The 17,568-nt window shown below is 42.9% G+C and overlaps 1 protein-coding gene across 5 annotated transcripts in view; it reads left to right on the top strand.

Annotated features, from left to right (window-relative positions):
• Positions 1–17,568, top strand: part of TOPBP1 (DNA topoisomerase II binding protein 1) — a 29,629-nt gene that overhangs the window by 8,060 nt on the left and 4,001 nt on the right. For all 5 annotated transcript variants that reach the window (XM_061557517.1, XM_061557519.1, XM_061557518.1 and 2 more), the window contains exons 10-26: positions 475–746; positions 1,100–1,449; positions 2,228–2,400; positions 2,851–3,050; positions 3,900–4,117; positions 4,527–4,697; positions 5,951–6,127; positions 9,867–9,976; positions 11,384–11,507; positions 11,874–12,023; positions 12,585–12,684; positions 12,855–13,044; positions 13,454–13,680; positions 14,372–14,502; positions 15,002–15,110; positions 16,179–16,342; positions 17,263–17,403. In XM_061557517.1, the coding sequence (XP_061413501.1) occupies positions 475–746; positions 1,100–1,449; positions 2,228–2,400; positions 2,851–3,050; positions 3,900–4,117; positions 4,527–4,697; positions 5,951–6,127; positions 9,867–9,976; positions 11,384–11,507; positions 11,874–12,023; positions 12,585–12,684; positions 12,855–13,044; positions 13,454–13,680; positions 14,372–14,502; positions 15,002–15,110; positions 16,179–16,342; positions 17,263–17,403 (3,007 nt within the window). The remainder of the gene's footprint in view (positions 1–474; positions 747–1,099; positions 1,450–2,227; positions 2,401–2,850; positions 3,051–3,899; positions 4,118–4,526; positions 4,698–5,950; positions 6,128–9,866; positions 9,977–11,383; positions 11,508–11,873; positions 12,024–12,584; positions 12,685–12,854; positions 13,045–13,453; positions 13,681–14,371; positions 14,503–15,001; positions 15,111–16,178; positions 16,343–17,262; positions 17,404–17,568) is intronic.

Below are 17,568 nucleotides of genomic sequence, written 5' to 3'. Positions count from 1 at the left end.
ATCTGGTTTTTCGCATTAAAATTAATATTTGTGAACCTAATATATATTTTTTGCACATGTGCATGTACAGCCCTTTTGTCATTTCACTGCAGGATGAGGACCTCTCCATGCCATGTTGGTTTATATTTGACCATACTTGACCACACTGGTCATTGACAGTTGGTGAAGAATAGGGAGCATTGACGTTTGAGGATAAAATTACAATCCAACGATGTATTTTAATGCACTGACTACCATAAAGCCCAGTAGCCTATGCATTGTAGTTGCCCAACCAAACACTATGCAAGCTCTACCCTGCCTACCTTCTGAGATCTAACAAGATAGGGTGTATCGCGGATTATTTTTGTTTTAAGCTACGTTTGCGTTTTATAGACTTATAACATAGTCACTATTTACTTTTGCGACATAAATACATGCAAGCTGTATAATTTTAATATTACTTTAAAAACTCCACGATTACATGTTTCTGTGCAGGCGTAACGTCGTGACGGCCAAGTGGCTCGTAGACTGCTTCACCCAGCGCCGCCTACTGCCAACCGATCTGTACCTTCATCCCGACTACACGGCCCCAGAGGAGATCCTCTTGCAGGCCCCTCTGGCCCCCGTAGCCAGTGTCCCGAGTCAGCAGAGAGTGCCGCCCCTCACTGAGCAGGGCCCTGCAGGGCGAGGCCGTGGAATCCGTAGCAATGCCGGTGACGGGATGGAACGGGCAGATGATGAGCTCATGTTGCAGTATTCACAGCCAAGTACGTGATGCAGCATTGAAGTTACATACCCTATGTTTTTATTAACTGGTAATAGTTGGTCAATGAGTCATTTATAAGTGAGCTCTGTTTCCTGATTATAGCATATAAGTCAACAACAAACAATAATGTACCATTTTGTTAACATCACTATTTTCATATTTTCTTGACAATATTTTAGGAGACAATTTCATGGAATGTTTGCTGACTTGACAAGAGTGGCTTACAAATATTTTTGCAGTGGATATCCTTACACATAATAGTATTTTTTGTTTTGGCTTTTATGCGTGCATCATTGCTTGTTTATCAGTCACGAAAATGCTTTCTAATACCTTTTGTGTTATATCCTCAAGCAGCAGATGGCATGGTCAGCAGAAATGCAACAGACAGAACGTACACGGAAGAATCTCACACCAACACAACAATCAGCAACGCGACGCCTTCCACAAGACTCTTGGCGAGCATAGACACCAAGGGAGACTCGACGCTGTGCGAGGACTCAGGTGCCGGTATTTTCAGTGGCAAGCGGTTTGCAGTGGTGGGGTTCTCTGCAAACGAGGAGTCCGAGCTGGCACTGCTGGTGAGCGAGCACGGCGGGAAGATGCTGCCAACAAATTCTCGCGCCGTGGCCCACTACGCCGTGGTGCCGCTGCTGGGCTGCGAGGTGGAGAACACTGTGCACGAAGTCGTCACCAACACATGGCTGGCAAGTCCCCATGACCCTTATTCATTGGTTCCTTCACTCATGTTGAGGGCTCGGTCAACCAGACTGACTCTATTGTTTCATCCACACTTTGTTCAACCACCATGCTGTGCAGATCAAAAACGTAGCTTTCTGCCTCTCTGCACACTATAAAACTGGTGGACTTGGTATTACCTCTTTTTCAGGATTCTGTCATGATTTGAAGAATTATAAATTTGGGTCACAATTAGATAGAAAAATTGATTTAGTTTTTCGTTATGGTGACAGTAATACCTCTCGAGTGGCTGTAGGGTTCATGTTAAATAATACTGGTAGGAACCTCCTGGTTACACCAGCCCACAGGGGATTATTGTGTCCGTCGTGCAGGGAGGGGCTGGGTGGGGAGGGAGGGGCTGGGTGGGGAGGGTGGGGGGTGGTAGGGGTGGGGCTGGGTGGGGAGGGGCTGGTCACCCCATGGTGCCCTTATAAAACTCAACATTTAACCTCCTCATGCCAGCTTGTGCCCGCCCTCACAGTCGGGCATATTTGCGGAATACACCACGCCGTCGTTGACCCTGGCCATTGACCGAGCAACCCAACGTTTCTACCAGCTCCCTCCGCAGGAATGTGTTTATATGCAACTTACCAATAAAAAAAATAATGTTTCAATTGTGAGCTTAAGAGTTTAGTTTAATCAAATAATATATCCATCTTCTCTACATTCCACATTTTTATTTTGTAGTTGTCTTGCCTGCTAGCCCTATATGAGACGTGCATCTGTGTGCGCAATGTCTGATAACAGGTGATGTGCGTGGAGCAGCAACAGTTGCTGGAGCTCAATTCCAACCCTCTGTTCACGCCTGTGCCCGTGCTGGAGGGACACTACCCACTGTCCGCCTGCGTCCTGTCAATCAGTCAGTTCACAGGGACTGAACGTGACTCTCTCATCTTCCTGGCTGAAACACTTGGGGCAAGGTATTATGAATTCTGGATGCAAATGTATTGTGCTTGCACTTATGATTGGAGGATGGATGAATGAAGGCTGTTTGGGGACCATATGACAGGAGCCATCTTCTTGTATATCTTTTGTTGAAATGTGTCACACATCACTAAAGCCATCGAGTTGTACATGAATTACATACATGAAACTAATATATTGAGAAATCATAGATAAAACTACATTTTAATTCATAACCTCTCCACGTCACCCACCAATCTAAATATAATTATTAGATCGTTTCACGTTTCCCTGATACACTCTCTCAACAAAGCTTTCACAATATTCAAACACTATTGAGAAGAAAGTAAGAGGGTCATTAACAATCTGTGGGCTATCTATAAATGGATCACCCTGTAATAATTTCTTGTTGCTATATGTCTATGCAAGTGATTTTTTTAAGCACCGAATTTTGTGCCATGGCGTAGGGTACAGGAGTTTTTTGTGCGCAAGGCTAATCCCAAGAAGAACATGCATGCGAGCACGCACCTCCTGGTGCGCGAGGCCAGCGGCTGCAAGTTTGAGGCAGCGAACAAGTGGGATCTACCAGCAGTGGGCGTGGGTTGGCTGCTTGAGTCGGCTCGCAAGGGACGTCGCGCCAAGGAGCACGGGCACACTGTGCGGCTCGGTGAGGGCTCGCGCGTGTACACACAGCCATTGGCATTCAATGGAAAGTTTCAACTGTCCTGATTTTTTTTGCATGTTTTATTCTGATTGAGCTATTGGCATCATGTCCATGATATGATGAATCCTGTTCTCTGACAGAGCAGTGGCAGCCATTTGTGTTAGTGGCCCACAAAAGTGGATTTCATCGAGCGAGCTACCTCTGAGATCCATTTAAATCACCTCTGTTCCACATAATAGGAGACAGCTCTTTCCCACCTGCTCTGATGATACTGAAGTTCTATTTCATGACGGTCAAGTTTTTAATCCTCTTGCTGAAATTTAGCCAAACTTAATCTGATTGTTTTTTGTTGTGCAGTCATTGGTAACTGGCCTAAGACCATTATCACCTCACTGCACTTGAAAACCCAGTTAATCACAGGCACCTTCCTGGATTCGAACCCAGGACTTAGCTTTCTGAGCCAAATGACCACCTGGATTTTCATTATGAAACAAACTCACCTCCTTATTAAATTTAATAAACTAAGCATGTGATGTAATTTTTTATGGTTGTACAAGTCATGTTTTTAAAATACCCATATGAATTGCTAACCAAGTTTTGTTTGTGGCTAATATTACCAAGTTTATCTACGTGAATTGAACTTACAGTTATATATTGCGGTAGTTAATTTGATACAAGGCATTTTTTGCCATTGTATGGCAGGAAAAAAAACACCAAAGAGTCTTCTATTTTCTGCCAGAAATAACGGACAACAGTTTTCTGTTTGCACATGTAAAGTGTTTTAAACATTCAATGATAAATAATTATTTGCCTCTTTATGTGTATATTTCTTATGTCTATATGTTCACACAGCCCAAACCACAGAGCCTGGTACGCCAGTCAATGCTGGCCAGTGCCGTGAACAGGAGATGCCCAATGCTGCACCGGTGGTGGACACAGCACACACACCCACAGATGCATCGCTCGCCCTGGAGTCCAAGTTTGTGACGCCACTGGACTATAATCGTTTTCGGAGCAAAACCTTCCAAAACGTACTAGCAGCGGAGAGGGGTGGCACAGCATCATCTGAGGTAAATAATTTTCATTTCTCAGAATAAACAATGGTCATTACAAATGTCAGGTAATGTTCAAATATTATCTAAGCTCGTGCAACATTTTTTTATATCAAATGTTTTTATTTAAGTTAAATCTGTATTATGCTTTGTTTTGCTGGCCAAATTAGATATTTTCTAGCATCTAGGGTAATGTTATCTACACTTTTAAAATGTATTGATGGGCCACACGCTGGCGAAAACCCTGCACCCGTATCTACGTCTGGCATAGCTATTCTCACACATTATGGTCAGTTGTTGTCGTTGCGAAATTTTACATTTATATCTGTGTGAGTAAAAATGTGCAATTATTGGGCGGTAAGCATGTTGGCAGCCTCATCATGTGTGAATGCATGCGTACATGCACATGTCTATTTGTGCTGTCAAGGCAGTGGCTGCGAAGGATCCGAAGGTGGGTGCAGCTGTCGGCAAGGCTGCGTCAGATAAGGACACTGCTCGGAAAGTGGCAGGCGGTGGCAGTGGGTCAGAGGCTCCCCAGGACACACCCTCCAAATTCCTCTGTCGAGACAAACTCATCAAGCCCTGCTTTGATGTGAAGGTACAGATAGATGGGTGTGTGTGCATTCACCAGGGAAACATTGGCTCAATAAATTAGGGGCATTCTATATTGTGCCAACAGAAGTAACATGGCATTATGTTTACTTACCTAAATATGACCTGACAAGTACAGTAGTTGTAACTAAATTTGTGGCGTTTGTGATAAACATTGTGATGATAAATGCATACAATGCATTTTTTACATTCACAATTGCTTAATTACGTTAAATATGTGTTTTTGTATAAAACGAGCCTTGAAATAATATTTATATTCTTACAATCTGAGGCAACAGACAAATTATATGCCTTTTTACATAATGTTCCATGAGAGCTGGTTCATCTTTAGCATGGATATGAATTGAGTAGAAACTTAAATCCATGAGAGGTTCATCGACTTAGATGCACATATAAACATTTGGAGAATATTCCAAACTGGAGTATTTACAAATTAGCCAGTGTTATGAGAGGACAAGTGTTTTAATTGGAAACAGAAAGCTTATTTTCATAATTCTGTAGCTATGGCTGCACTAGGATGCTGGTAACACGTTTAAACTCATCTTGGGGTTTTCATATTTTTAAATCACCAAAGTCACCTATACCTCCATATCACAACCATCCAGTTGCATCATCTATTGGCTTGCTGTAAAGTCTGACTAGCTGCTAAAACAAAATAAAAAAACAATATAGTAAATATAATAACGAGTCCTATATACTCTATGAACCATATCTTAAACATTATTTAATGCACTTCGTGTGTTTTTAATGCTAGATATATGTACTTACAGTTTGTATTGCTGCACTTTACCCATCCTTGAGGTTTGTTGATGCCGTGCGAGAAATAAAACAAAAACCGGGGGGACAGTAAGAAAGCTAGAGAGGCAGAGCAATAGAGAAGCTGGGTTACACAGCTGCAGGATGCACGGCTATGTGAGGTACATGCACTGCAGCCTCGTGCTGTCGGTGGTAGTGGAGGCTAAATTGAATTATTTCGCCATCATTGGTTCGGCTAAATGTGAAATGTTGCTAGTCGAGGCCTGGCAAGCCAGGGTTTACAGTGTTAATAAAAACATGGATGGCAAAGGAGGAGGAGGTGGGTGGTGGGATGGTCCAGTGGACAATTACTGATAAGATGCTCTCTCAGCTTCATCACAATTAATATTCAAGGACACTTGCAATTAGAGCCTAGATATGGCAATGTAATTTGTTGGGGCTTTAGCGCAGGGTCTGATGGATGTAGTTTGTGGCTCCCATCAGGACTCGCTCAAGGCCTTGGAGTCACCTGAGGGCGGGCAGGGCGCAGCTGACCGCTCGGCCAGCGGCACACCCCTGTCTCAGCTCTTCCGCAACAACCTCAACGTAGCCCTGGCCAACAGCACCCGGCCCGTAGACCCCGCCAGCCCCGAGTTGCCCAAGGCCGTGCAGCGTGAGCAGGTATGTTATATTTTTTTATTTTATCATCATGGTTGCTCAGCACAGGACCAAAGGCCTAAGTATAGTTTTTAACCACTGAATCGATTGCATGTTACATACTTAGACCCAAGAGAGGGTTTTATTGGATAAATCAAATGGATAATTTTAGGTGGAACAGTGATTTATTTAACACAGGGGCTGTTTTTAATATTTTAATAATAATAAATAACTCGTGGCATGTTTTTTACATTGTCAATACACCTCAATGGCCCCATTTAATAAACATCCTATTATGAAGTGTATACACTTGCATTTATTGAGTTTTATAAATGAGGTAAACATACTTAGTTTAAGTTTGAGCATCCCAAGTTTTCAATGTGAATGGCTGTGGCATGAGGAGTTATCTGCGGGCTTGTGGTTTACATTGCAGTGTCCGAGGATAACCACTTTTACGTAAAAAATTACGTTGGGTAACATTTTATAATTCACGAATATATGAAACTTAAAACTTTACTTCATCTTTTTCTCATTTTCTATTTTTGAACAAGCTGTGCTTTGCATGTAGCAACTCCTGCCTCGCAATACAATTGCTGAAATTCAAGCTTTCCGTGTGAGCCTGCAGCTCATTTGTAAGCCTATATCTCTTTCTATAGTCACGCTTAGCTTAAATAGCTGCCATTTATTTCCACTATTGATGTGAATGAGTTTTTAGATATTTACGTCTAAAACTGAAGGTGACCATACCAACAGCAGTAATGCAATCACCGCTTGTGTTCTGGCATCACGGTAAAAATAAATTTGCCTAGTTTGAAAATGTTACCGGAAATTTACTCAATTGGAATATGCATAGCAAGCATCATCCCCCACTAAAAAAACTTTGCAGGGCGCTGCTGGAAAAGAGTCGAGGCTCAGTGAGGCTTTATTTTCTTTGGGTAAGCAAACAAAAATAACACAATGCAAATAGGTGACATGATGTCAAAACCACTTTTCTTATATACTTTTAAAGTGATGGTAAACCCCTTGAAGCTTTTAATCAAATATTTAGATTATTGAATTAGTTTAAGCTATTTTATACCGAATTTATAAGTACCACAAATTAACATTTTATTCTTAATTAAATGCAACTAAAAATAGTATTATAAATACACCCTAAAATGAGCAAACCATAGTATGTACACTTTATAGACAAGTAAATACCTGTATACATCATTCATTGTAGGATTTCAAGCTAATAAATCAAGAATGCACGGAGTGTTTTGTAGTTTTCTCCCTCTGGGCAAGTGTACTGTTCATCGTGTGCTTGCCTACCCTAATTGGTTTTGGCAAAGTCCTTCTGTTTTCTATATCTTTGCTTTTAAAGGTGGACTTTCCTTCCCACAATACCATCCCTCCTCCCCTTTCAGACACAATGCACACTTTCTCAAAAACTACTTAACTGGCAGTGTGGGAAAGCCACAATGTGTCACCTTTTTGGCTCCCGATGCAAGGGTTTGCCATCTTTATGAGGTCATTCTGCACACTATTGCATGTGGTCATTGCATTTGTTTCCCACAATACTACTCCAATGCCAGTTTACCAGTTGCAGCATTTCTAAATGTAGAGTTTCATCTACAACTTTCAAGCACAAAACAACATGTGGTTATTGCACTGTATTCACTTTAATCCTTTGGTGATCGCTAAACAAGCTCCTCCTTTACAGCATGTACCTTTGTTTACAGCAGTATTTGTTATCATCAGGTTGGATGATGGGATGCTGATTCATGTTTGTTATTTAAGCTCGGAGATTTGCATCATTGACCATAATGCACTGTGCGGTGTAAAACTTTCTAAAATGTTCATAAACCTTACTATCTGAAACATTTTTGGTGGCTAGGTGTGCACTGCATAGCCCCTAGCAGCATGATTCATTGCCCTATGCAGCTTTGCTAGAACCTCCAATGGCTAAGCATGGTGCATATCACCCCACCTGCATGCCGCACCCACCCTACCATAGTTTCCCACATTAAAAACGCCCCCCCCCCCTCAATCGCCTCCTTCTCCTCAAAACCCCTCCCGTCATTCTCTGTGGTTTTGAGTCACAGCACTGTACCGCCTGCTTCCCACCGCACACCTCTGTACTTCCCCCCTCACCTGCGATCCCTCCACCCACCAGAACCGACATGAGACAGAAGCAAGACCAGGCTGGAAAATTGCCTGTTTTTCTGTTGTCAAGCCCTGAGGCCCATCATAACAGTGGTTTGGGCCTCGGTGGAAATACCCGGTTGCATAGCAGGTTGTAGCAGGCTGTCTCGAACTAGAGAAAGCGATTAAAGAAAAATATTAGGATGTTTCCAGCTTGTGGGTGTATGCTATCATTTGGGGTGCAATGCTGTCGTTTGTATTTCTGACAACATTTGCATATCTTAATTTCTAAGTCGTGCACCCTTTTATTTAGTTTCTCACAATGGCATTGTTTTATATACTGGTAATCACACTTCCACTACAATTTATGAATTGGTCAGCACGTAATGTTCACTAGCCCCATCGTTATTTTTTTGCGGTCAAAAATGTAGCATTTTTAAACATTCAATGAGTGTTAGTCTCATTTTACTTTTTAATTGCACCTACCGTGTAAATGTTCAATAAAGGGAGGCACCCTTGTGTAATTGCAAGATACACATGTCCAATGTTTTGTAGACGAAATATGAAAGGTGTACATAGATGCCTGTAAAATGAAGGGTTGGGGCATAAGGGGGTTTTAAAGGGGGAGGGGGGCTCAAAGGTGCTTATCGCAGCATGGCTGATGGCCTTGCATCTCATTGTGTAATGAGCTTTCGAGGAGCCACGCAATGCAGATGGGAGCGGTGCCCTCCATGAGAGCCATGGTGGCTTCATAGATTAGTAGCCACAAGCTAGCGAGGGATCTGAAGGGTGGCCACCTGATTTGCACCAGCTAAGTTTATTAGCCATCGCAAGGCTGCCTCCACCGAGGCAGCCTTCGGGAAGGGCGTGCTGTCCTCTGTGTTTGGTCGACTGTAGGTGTTGTCAGGCCATACACAGATGGATGTTTGTATGCCTTGGCAGCCCCGACGAGGTTCCCTCAATCTCGGAAACATGGCCATACTGTAGTTGTGGTTTATATTTCCTCTGCACATATTCGTCCGGCTAGCTGAGGTTTTACTGTATACATATAAAAAAAATACGTATGCCCAACAATAATATCTGTCACATTTATCAACATTGGAATCTCTAATGTGTTAAACTATGCACTTGTTTCTATCAAATGAGCTTGGTTATAGGTGATTGGTGCATTGATGCTTAAACAGCAAAACATTATTTGTGCTTGGAACGAATAAGAGTATGGTGTTGTAAGCCACTGCCTGCTTTATACACGATTGTCATTTGAGCTCGCTTTGAAGAAATGTTTCCGTGTGATTTTCAGAATTTGAGATGCTTGGACATGAAGTGTTCACTTTAAGTTTTGGCAGTTTGTATAGACATAACTGTAAATTATATACAGGTTTGTCTGGTTTATACCTCTTAAAACGTAGTGCTTGGTCTTTTATGGTATTAAAGGTACACTTCCAACATTTTTTCATGAAACTGTTTAATAGAATTAGTAATTCATGCAATTAAATGTTGTGCACACCATACTTTCGACTTGTAACTTTAGCTTTTTGTTAGGTGTTTTTCTTTAATGTCTATATTTTGCTGTAAAAAAAAATTGTCATTCAAAGCATGCAATGGTTTAAATGAGTACTTCTTTTGTTTATTTCTCCAGAAAGAAACCACGAGCATTTTATCAGGAGTGGTGATATGCGTGAGCAAGAAGCTTAGCAAGAGACAGGCAGAGCTGAACAGCATCGCTGCCTCGCTGGGAGCGGAGTATCGGTGCGCGCATCTACGTACCATAGACACGCGTACTAGTCGCATGCATCTTTGGACCTGTATATTTTATTCGTAGATTACACAGAAAAGTCTGCTTGCAATTACTTTGTTCTTGGGTTAAGAGGTTTGGACTTGAAGGTGAGGAATTTATCTTTGTGGATGGTCCCCAGCATTGTTGATTGGCTTCAGCAAAGTATACAATCTTTAAAATAACACCCACTCTATGATGAAATCACACATCAATGCTCTCAATATAATTAGACCTTGGAAGCTAAGCAGGTGTGAGCCTGCATAGTGCTGGGATATGTGACCACCGCATACAGCAGGTGTTTATGAGCTGCTGAGAAGAGTGAAATAAAATTCATTGCACTATACTATGCTTCAACATGTATGCTGCTCACATTCACCAACCTGCACTGACCAGTGTGGTGAAATATGGTCATGTAACCTCACGACTTACGCACCATGTGGAGGATTGAGAAAAGAACTGTACATATACATATAAACCAAATTGTATTGGGCAGATTTTGTCTATATGTTGAAACTTCAACGTAAGCAAGACCTTGGCTGAGTTGCACTCTGAAAGGCTGTGATTTCTGAAAGGCAGAGTAATCCTATAAACCTCTCAGTCCCAAAAAGTTAATGACAGCTCCCTCCAGGGAGTTGAACTAGTCAAAGTGAGGTTTTTCATAACCCCCAAGGTGTTTGGGCTCTGTTTAAAATCTATATTGATGGGCACGTTGGTTGAGTTACCTCTAAATTCCTACTATAGTGCATCCTTCCCCACCCTTGCCATAAATGTGTTTTTGTTAATGTGGGTTCTCAGATGTCAGGGGCGTTAGTATTAAACACATTCATGTTGTGGGTGTTTCAATGCATTCCAAGCAATGAGTGGTAGGCTTAAAATGAGCTATGTTTGGCCTATCCAAGGTTTCAATAAACGCCCTTGAACAATTGATTTGGTATTTTAAATTTGCATGACAAGCCCCAATGCCCAATCGGTACATTTGTCTTGCATTTGTTCATTAAGGTGCACCTATCTTAGGGGTGCTTGAGAAATAATTCTGGTACCTATCATCACTGCTTATATCATGACAGCAAAGTACATCACTAAAATAATTGAATTCACAAATGTTTTACTGAGACAGATCAACAACTAAAAGTCTGCAATTGGGGGTCTTGCTAAATCAATACAGCTGAAGAATTGTCGCTCCGTAATGCAAACATTCTTATTGCAAATTAATTTGAAGTTAAATGGACGTTTATTGCTGAATAGCCATGTCTGGTAGCAAGCCTATGGGCACAGCATGCACTCACGACCAAAAGATAAAACATCTAGGCCGCCTCACAAAGTGGCGATTTACGTGTGCACATTAACAATATTTCATGTAATGTGTTACCCACCTCCAGGTGGAGCTTTGATGAGGAAGTGACGCATTTCGTCTATCAGGGCCGAGCTCACGACAACTCGCAGGAGTACCGTGTCGTGCGTGATCGTGGCATCCACGTCGTGTCAGAGCACTGGCTACACGCTGTACGTTCCTACAATACTGACACGACAAAACACAGCAACGCCTATGTTACCTTTCCCGCATACAAGGCAACATTCTCATTTAAAAATTGCTAAAATGTCACCTTGGTGATTTTCTCCTTTGTATTTATAGCTTGTTTTCAACATCATTCACCAGCAAATACATTTACAGAATGTATTTGAGCACCATTATTAGCATTGGTCATGGTTAGTAAAAACAAATACTTTGTCTTTTTGTGAATATGATTTACAGAATATTTTCAAGGACCAACCTTTGCTGGGGATGTCATGTTTTAAATGACGTTAGGTGAAACTTGGTAGTGAGTACGCACTTCTGTACTTACGTGGCTGCCTGTGCTGTTTGTGTAGTGTGCTCAGGAGCAGAAGCACGTGGCTGAGACACTGTACCCACACTCCTACAACCCCAGCCTGAGCCTGGACCTGAGTGCAGTGCAGCAGCCACAGCGTGTGACACGTACCTTGCGGCAGCATCCCGGCTCATGCGCTGTCAACAGCCAGGTGATGCCACCAGTCTAAATGTACTTACAGATGCAGATTTCCTGACTGTCTATGACCAAATCACTTGGACTATCAGATCGCAAAAGCTAAGCAGGTTTAAACCTGGATAGTGATTTAATGGACGATTACTATGCATGACTGGTTGTGATAGGCAGCAGGACTATGTCGTGGGCAACAGTGTACAGTACAAAAACATCCTTTGTACTGTACTTATATGCTTCCACTTCGATGCTCCCCACCTTCACCCCTCACAAACCAGCATAGTAAGATATAGTCAAATAACCCCCATTACCAACATGGCATGGGGAAGCCCTCATCCAGCTGTGCATTGACAGATAGCCTAACTACAGTGTTCTCATTGAGCCTGTATCACCTCTATTGTACAATATCACCCATCCTGAATAGATATTTTCCTTGTGATGGCATAAGTACGAAGGAGCTTTATGATGCGTCAATTGTGGGGTCCCCACCATTGACAGAAATACAGTTGCATTGTATGAACATAGGTTCTGTATGAGCATAGTTAAAGCTTGTGTGTGTGGTGCTTTGTTTTTACCTTAGGACCTGGACACAGATGATGAGGATGAATATATAGCCCAGCATGGAAAACAGTCCAACCAGCAATATGAGCAGAGTAAAGATACAAGTATAAGAAAAAATGGTGAGTACAGTGGGGAAGAAAATAAATACATATAAAAACGTGGTAAATAATTTTTTTGGAATATTGTAAGTCCAATGTATTGTATTGATTAAAATTAGCTTCTTAAAAAGCCTTTGTAATGAGCACACATCAGCATGTCATAATAGACATACCACATTGTGCCCTGGCAGATGCGCTGGCGACGCTGGAGTTGCGGGAGAACTTGCAGCAACAGCTCCAGGAGATCATGATGGCAACGAAGGCAGGAGCAATTGGCCCCAGCCGTCTGGGCACCAACTCCCCGCAGCCTCAGCAAGACGCAAACAGCGGGGTAATGCGCTCAGGACGGATCAGCCGCAGTCGAACCTGGGACAATGTGAGGTAAGTTGTTGGCTCCTTAATTCCTTCCCGCACATTTTGGATCCAGGGTTCTGGGCATGAATTGCACACGCTGTGAACCACGTGCTGTGAGATGAAGCACAACACAGCTGCAGAGTGAATCTTAGTTTCAACCGGCCACTTCACCGCATCACAGACAGAGCCGAGCATAAAACGCCCTGCAAATTCACTTCATATGGTCTTACTTGTGCACTTATTATGATCTTTTGTTGAATCATGAAAAAGCTCCTGTTCCATTTGGCTACTAGCTTTCTTGACCTATTTGGCTGCGGTCAAGCTGCGTGGGGGTGGCAACAGAAAACGGTGGATGTTGGCAGCGATCACTGCTGGTTGAGCTGCCTCATTAGTTGCGAGCTCAGCGTGCTTTGCTTCCCCCTGGCGCACGCCGTAGGTCGTCTCCTGCCCCTCTGGACACGCACTCTGAGCAGTCGCAGGGCGACCAGATCACGTGGGATGACCCCACGGCTCGGGAGGAGCGTGCCCGCCTAGCAACTCAGCTGCATTGTGGAGCCATGAACTCCACACCCGGCCCGACTTCTGGGCCGCCTCCTAACCACATTCCTACATCCAGCACAGCCAAGCAGCAGCCCCCCCTTGTCCAGCCTGCGCTCGCGAACGGTACCAGCTGTTTTTTGCCAAAAAAAAATTCATAAATGATCGTTTCTTGAATTGTGAAGCCAAGTTTGATTGTATTTTTAGTGTGTTGCGCAACACAGCACCATGATGTGAAGTATTAGACTACAAGTTAAAAAAGTAAGCACGTGGCAAACAGTCTAAAATGTCATTATGCTAATTGCTGTGAGATAGAATGTCTGTCTTAGATACATAAGCCATATGTTGTTTATGAATGTTTGGATTAAAAGCATAGTCATTAAGAATTATTTTTGTTTAAGCCACCTTTATGTTCCAAACAACACCTTCATGACAGTTAATGTAATAGGATATTTTTTCATGCATGGACTAATATTGATTGTATCCACCAGAAGACACTCATTAACAATTCACAAATGAACACCTCTGTGCATGTAACGTGTATTTAAAAGTCCATTAATGAATTGTAAACCAGTAAGAGCTCTTTGAGACAATTTTGGCAGGGGAAACTTGGACGTAAATATGAATAAAACAATGCCAGTAATAAACAGAAACAGCCACTTTATATCAACAATTGTAAATAAAACTATACATTTGCACAGTGAAGTCTTGTTTAAGGCAATGTAGGGAAAACAAAGCAAACTTTAAACAAAGATGAGCAGTCTGAATTCTTAATGCTTAATAAGTTCATGTTTGTGTGTGTGGGTAATGGACTCAGTGGAGAAGAGCAAGCAGGAGGTCCCTGAGCAGGCAGTGAAGCTGCCTACTGGCCCGGACTCCACGCCACAGGCACCCAGCATCGCGTTCCCACTCGCAAATCCTCCTGTGGCGCCACAACCTCCAGAGACGGTGCCACACATGGCAGCTGCATAACAGAACTCTGTCTACACTCACTTATATTTTTAGGGGATCAGTGGCACAGTGGTTAGTGCATTGTGGTATGAGCCTGGCGACCTGATTTTTAATTACAAGCCAGTGGTGAGTGATATCTGAACCGGTCCTGTATCCACCCCTTCATCAACCTGCACTTACCAACGTGGTGAAGTATGGTTAATTAACCCACATTACCAACATGGCACGGGGATTCCTTAGTCGAGCAAAGGATTGACAAAAGGCTGACAATTATTTGTCATTACCTTACATTTAATATCTTGAAAAACGAATTCTCTACTCACATTGACCTCTGAAAAATGTTTTATTTGACAATCATGTTTATTAATGTAATGTAAATTTTAATTATGTAAAGCATAAAAGCAGATCATTTACCACATGTATGTTTTTGTGCTGTTGGTAAAATACAGAAAGGTGTGTGCAATGCTCACAACTTTCTTTCCCTGTTTCGTGACAGGTGAGTGGTGGGCATGAGGGTGATGCCATTCAGCCCCATCGTTACTTCCAGCTTTCTTCCATGAGTGCCCAGGAGCGCATTGACTACTTGCAGCTCATAGAGCAGCTTGGTAAGTAAGACTGCACCTGAGTGTCAGTTCTGCTAGAGTTGTCAGGTCTATTTACATGTGTATATTTAAGATACTGTTGTGTAGAAGGCCAACGATGTTGGATATGGCTGGGGTGACTACACAGAAAAAAGTTTGTATCGTACTTTGAATAGTTTATTGTAATTGGGAACGTGTTCACTTGAATATCTGTCAAAGTACAGGACCTCGGTAAATAAAGGTCAAAGCAATTACTTGTGGCTATATCCCCATGGAAAAATGGCTACATTTCCTAGAAATTATATTTGTATGAATTTCATTGAAATGTCAGCCAGTTGCATTTCATGGAAATGATTATGCTGTCATCTAAATCCCATGTCTATGCATTCAATGAAACTAAAAGTGGAATGGTTAGGTAGCGAACCTAGTACATGAATATTACTTGCCAAATGTTGGCTTCATCACTCTTTACTGGATTTAAATACTCAAAACAAGTATAGGGCCCCCTTCCCTTCAACCTGTCTTGAAGGCATCGCCACATAGCAAATGTATCATTATCACATTACAAGCTTGGAATTTAAACGTATGTTCCAGCCTATACTTAAGTTGTTGCCGTGGAGACTGAGATCATTGATCAACGTTCAGTCGCCTGGTTGTGGATGGCATTATTCGTAATTTCTCACTTAACAGAGTGGACTGCGTGATGGCTTCCATCTTCCAAGCCTGTACTAAAAAAGGAATTGGGAGAAGAAAAGCTGCAATTGCATTATATGTTCATTTTCTAAATGAATAAGACCAAAACATACGTTTAAATACCAAGCTTGTACTGTACACTTGGCTTATGTGTACACTGTGCTTTCTGCCTTCATCTCTGCTGTTATTGAATTTGTCCTTAACATTTTATTTTTTAAATGCCATAACATAAAACAAATTACAGTGTTATAGCAATACTGTTTAAAGTTATTGCAATCATTGACAGATCATTGACAGATCTTTTGAAGAATTGCTTTGAGCATTAATATATTTTGTCGAAGAATGTATCACTTGCTGCTGGCAAAGACTTCATAACCTCTCCCCCTTCTCGTGTGGAAGGTGGAGTGGTGCTGGACAAGCAGTACTTCGACCCAAGCTGCAGCCACATCATCGTAGGAAACCCTCTGCGCAATGAGAAGTACCTGGCGTCAATGGCAGCTGGGAAGTGGGTGCTACACAAATCCTACTTGGAAGCGTGCCGATCCATGGGCCGCTTTGTGCAGGTGTGCAGTTGTGGATGGGAGGGAGGGCGGTGAGGTGGGCAGGTGTGCATGGGAGGGCAGCGAGATGGGCAGGCGTGGGTGGGAGTTAGGAGAGGTGGGTAGGTTTGGCTGGAAAGGAGACGAAGTGGAGGGTGTGGGTGGGTGGGCATTGAGGTGGGCGTGTATGGGTGGGAGGCAAGATGGGCAGATTTGGATGGAAGGGAGATGAGGTGGGTAGGTGTGGGTGGGAGGGCGATGAGGTGCAGGTTTGTGTGGGAAGAAGTTGTGTGGGTGTTGGTGGGAAGGAAGGAGGTGAGGGTGTCAGTGGGTGGAAAGGAGGTAAGGTGGTGGGGAGGAGTAGCAGGAAAATGAGTGGGTATTCTGATTGCCACAGCCCACTCATGTTATGTAATCGCACACTTGTGCTATCGTACCTGGTAATTATTCAAGCTTGGCAGGTCCTTCGCCAACACTGAGTAAGGAAGTATTTTTTTCCAAGCACTTAAGAGCTATGTGTGTGAGGGTGATGTGGACAACAATATGTTCATGTTCACAGAAAATGTTCATGTCTGGCATTTCCCTTCATGTGCGCAAAGCAACAGCAAGCATGGACGAGAGCCAACATACATCCTTTATATAAGTGGGGCCTGTCCCTCGGTAGTACAATTTCCAGTGTGGTGTGGTATGTAACGACAAGGTTAAATTAAATTGTGTTTTTTTTTATTGGAGAATGGCTAAGCAGGTTATGGCTACTGCTCTACTCATTGATCCTTACCAATGAATTGACAAAGATGTATTACTTAAGAATTGTGCTCTCTCCAATTTGAATGCCGATAATGATCTGAATTAAGTCTGCTTTGTTAGGCCCTGCACCATGGCAGCTCCACAATTGATAAACATTGACCAAATTGTGGTGGGTGGTGCGATGTGCCATGGAGCAGGAGGAGGAGTATGAGTGGGGTAGCAGCCACATCCTGGATGCCCTAGCCAACCTCAGCACCCAGCAGCGCCGCCTCGCTGCAGCTGCCATGCGTTGGCGCAAAAAGCTACAACTTCAGCGACGGCAGGAGCCTGGAGCCCAGGTGCTGCTACCGCAACCACCATGGCTTCTACGGCCACCACTGATCACAAACACAACCATCACCACCAAGATGATCACACTAACAAAATTGCCATGGCCATAGCCACCACTACTACCATCACGATCTTGACAACAATCGCCAGAGCCATCACTACCACCACCTTGA

Source organism: Lethenteron reissneri, chromosome 23 (assembly GCF_015708825.2).
Source record: "Lethenteron reissneri isolate LAM-NWPU_2019-01 chromosome 23, ASM1570882v1, whole genome shotgun sequence".
NCBI lineage: Eukaryota > Metazoa > Chordata > Hyperoartia > Petromyzontiformes > Petromyzontidae > Lethenteron > Lethenteron reissneri.
Note: the sequence above shows the minus strand (reverse complement) of the source record. Positions and strands in the feature narration are given on the sequence as shown.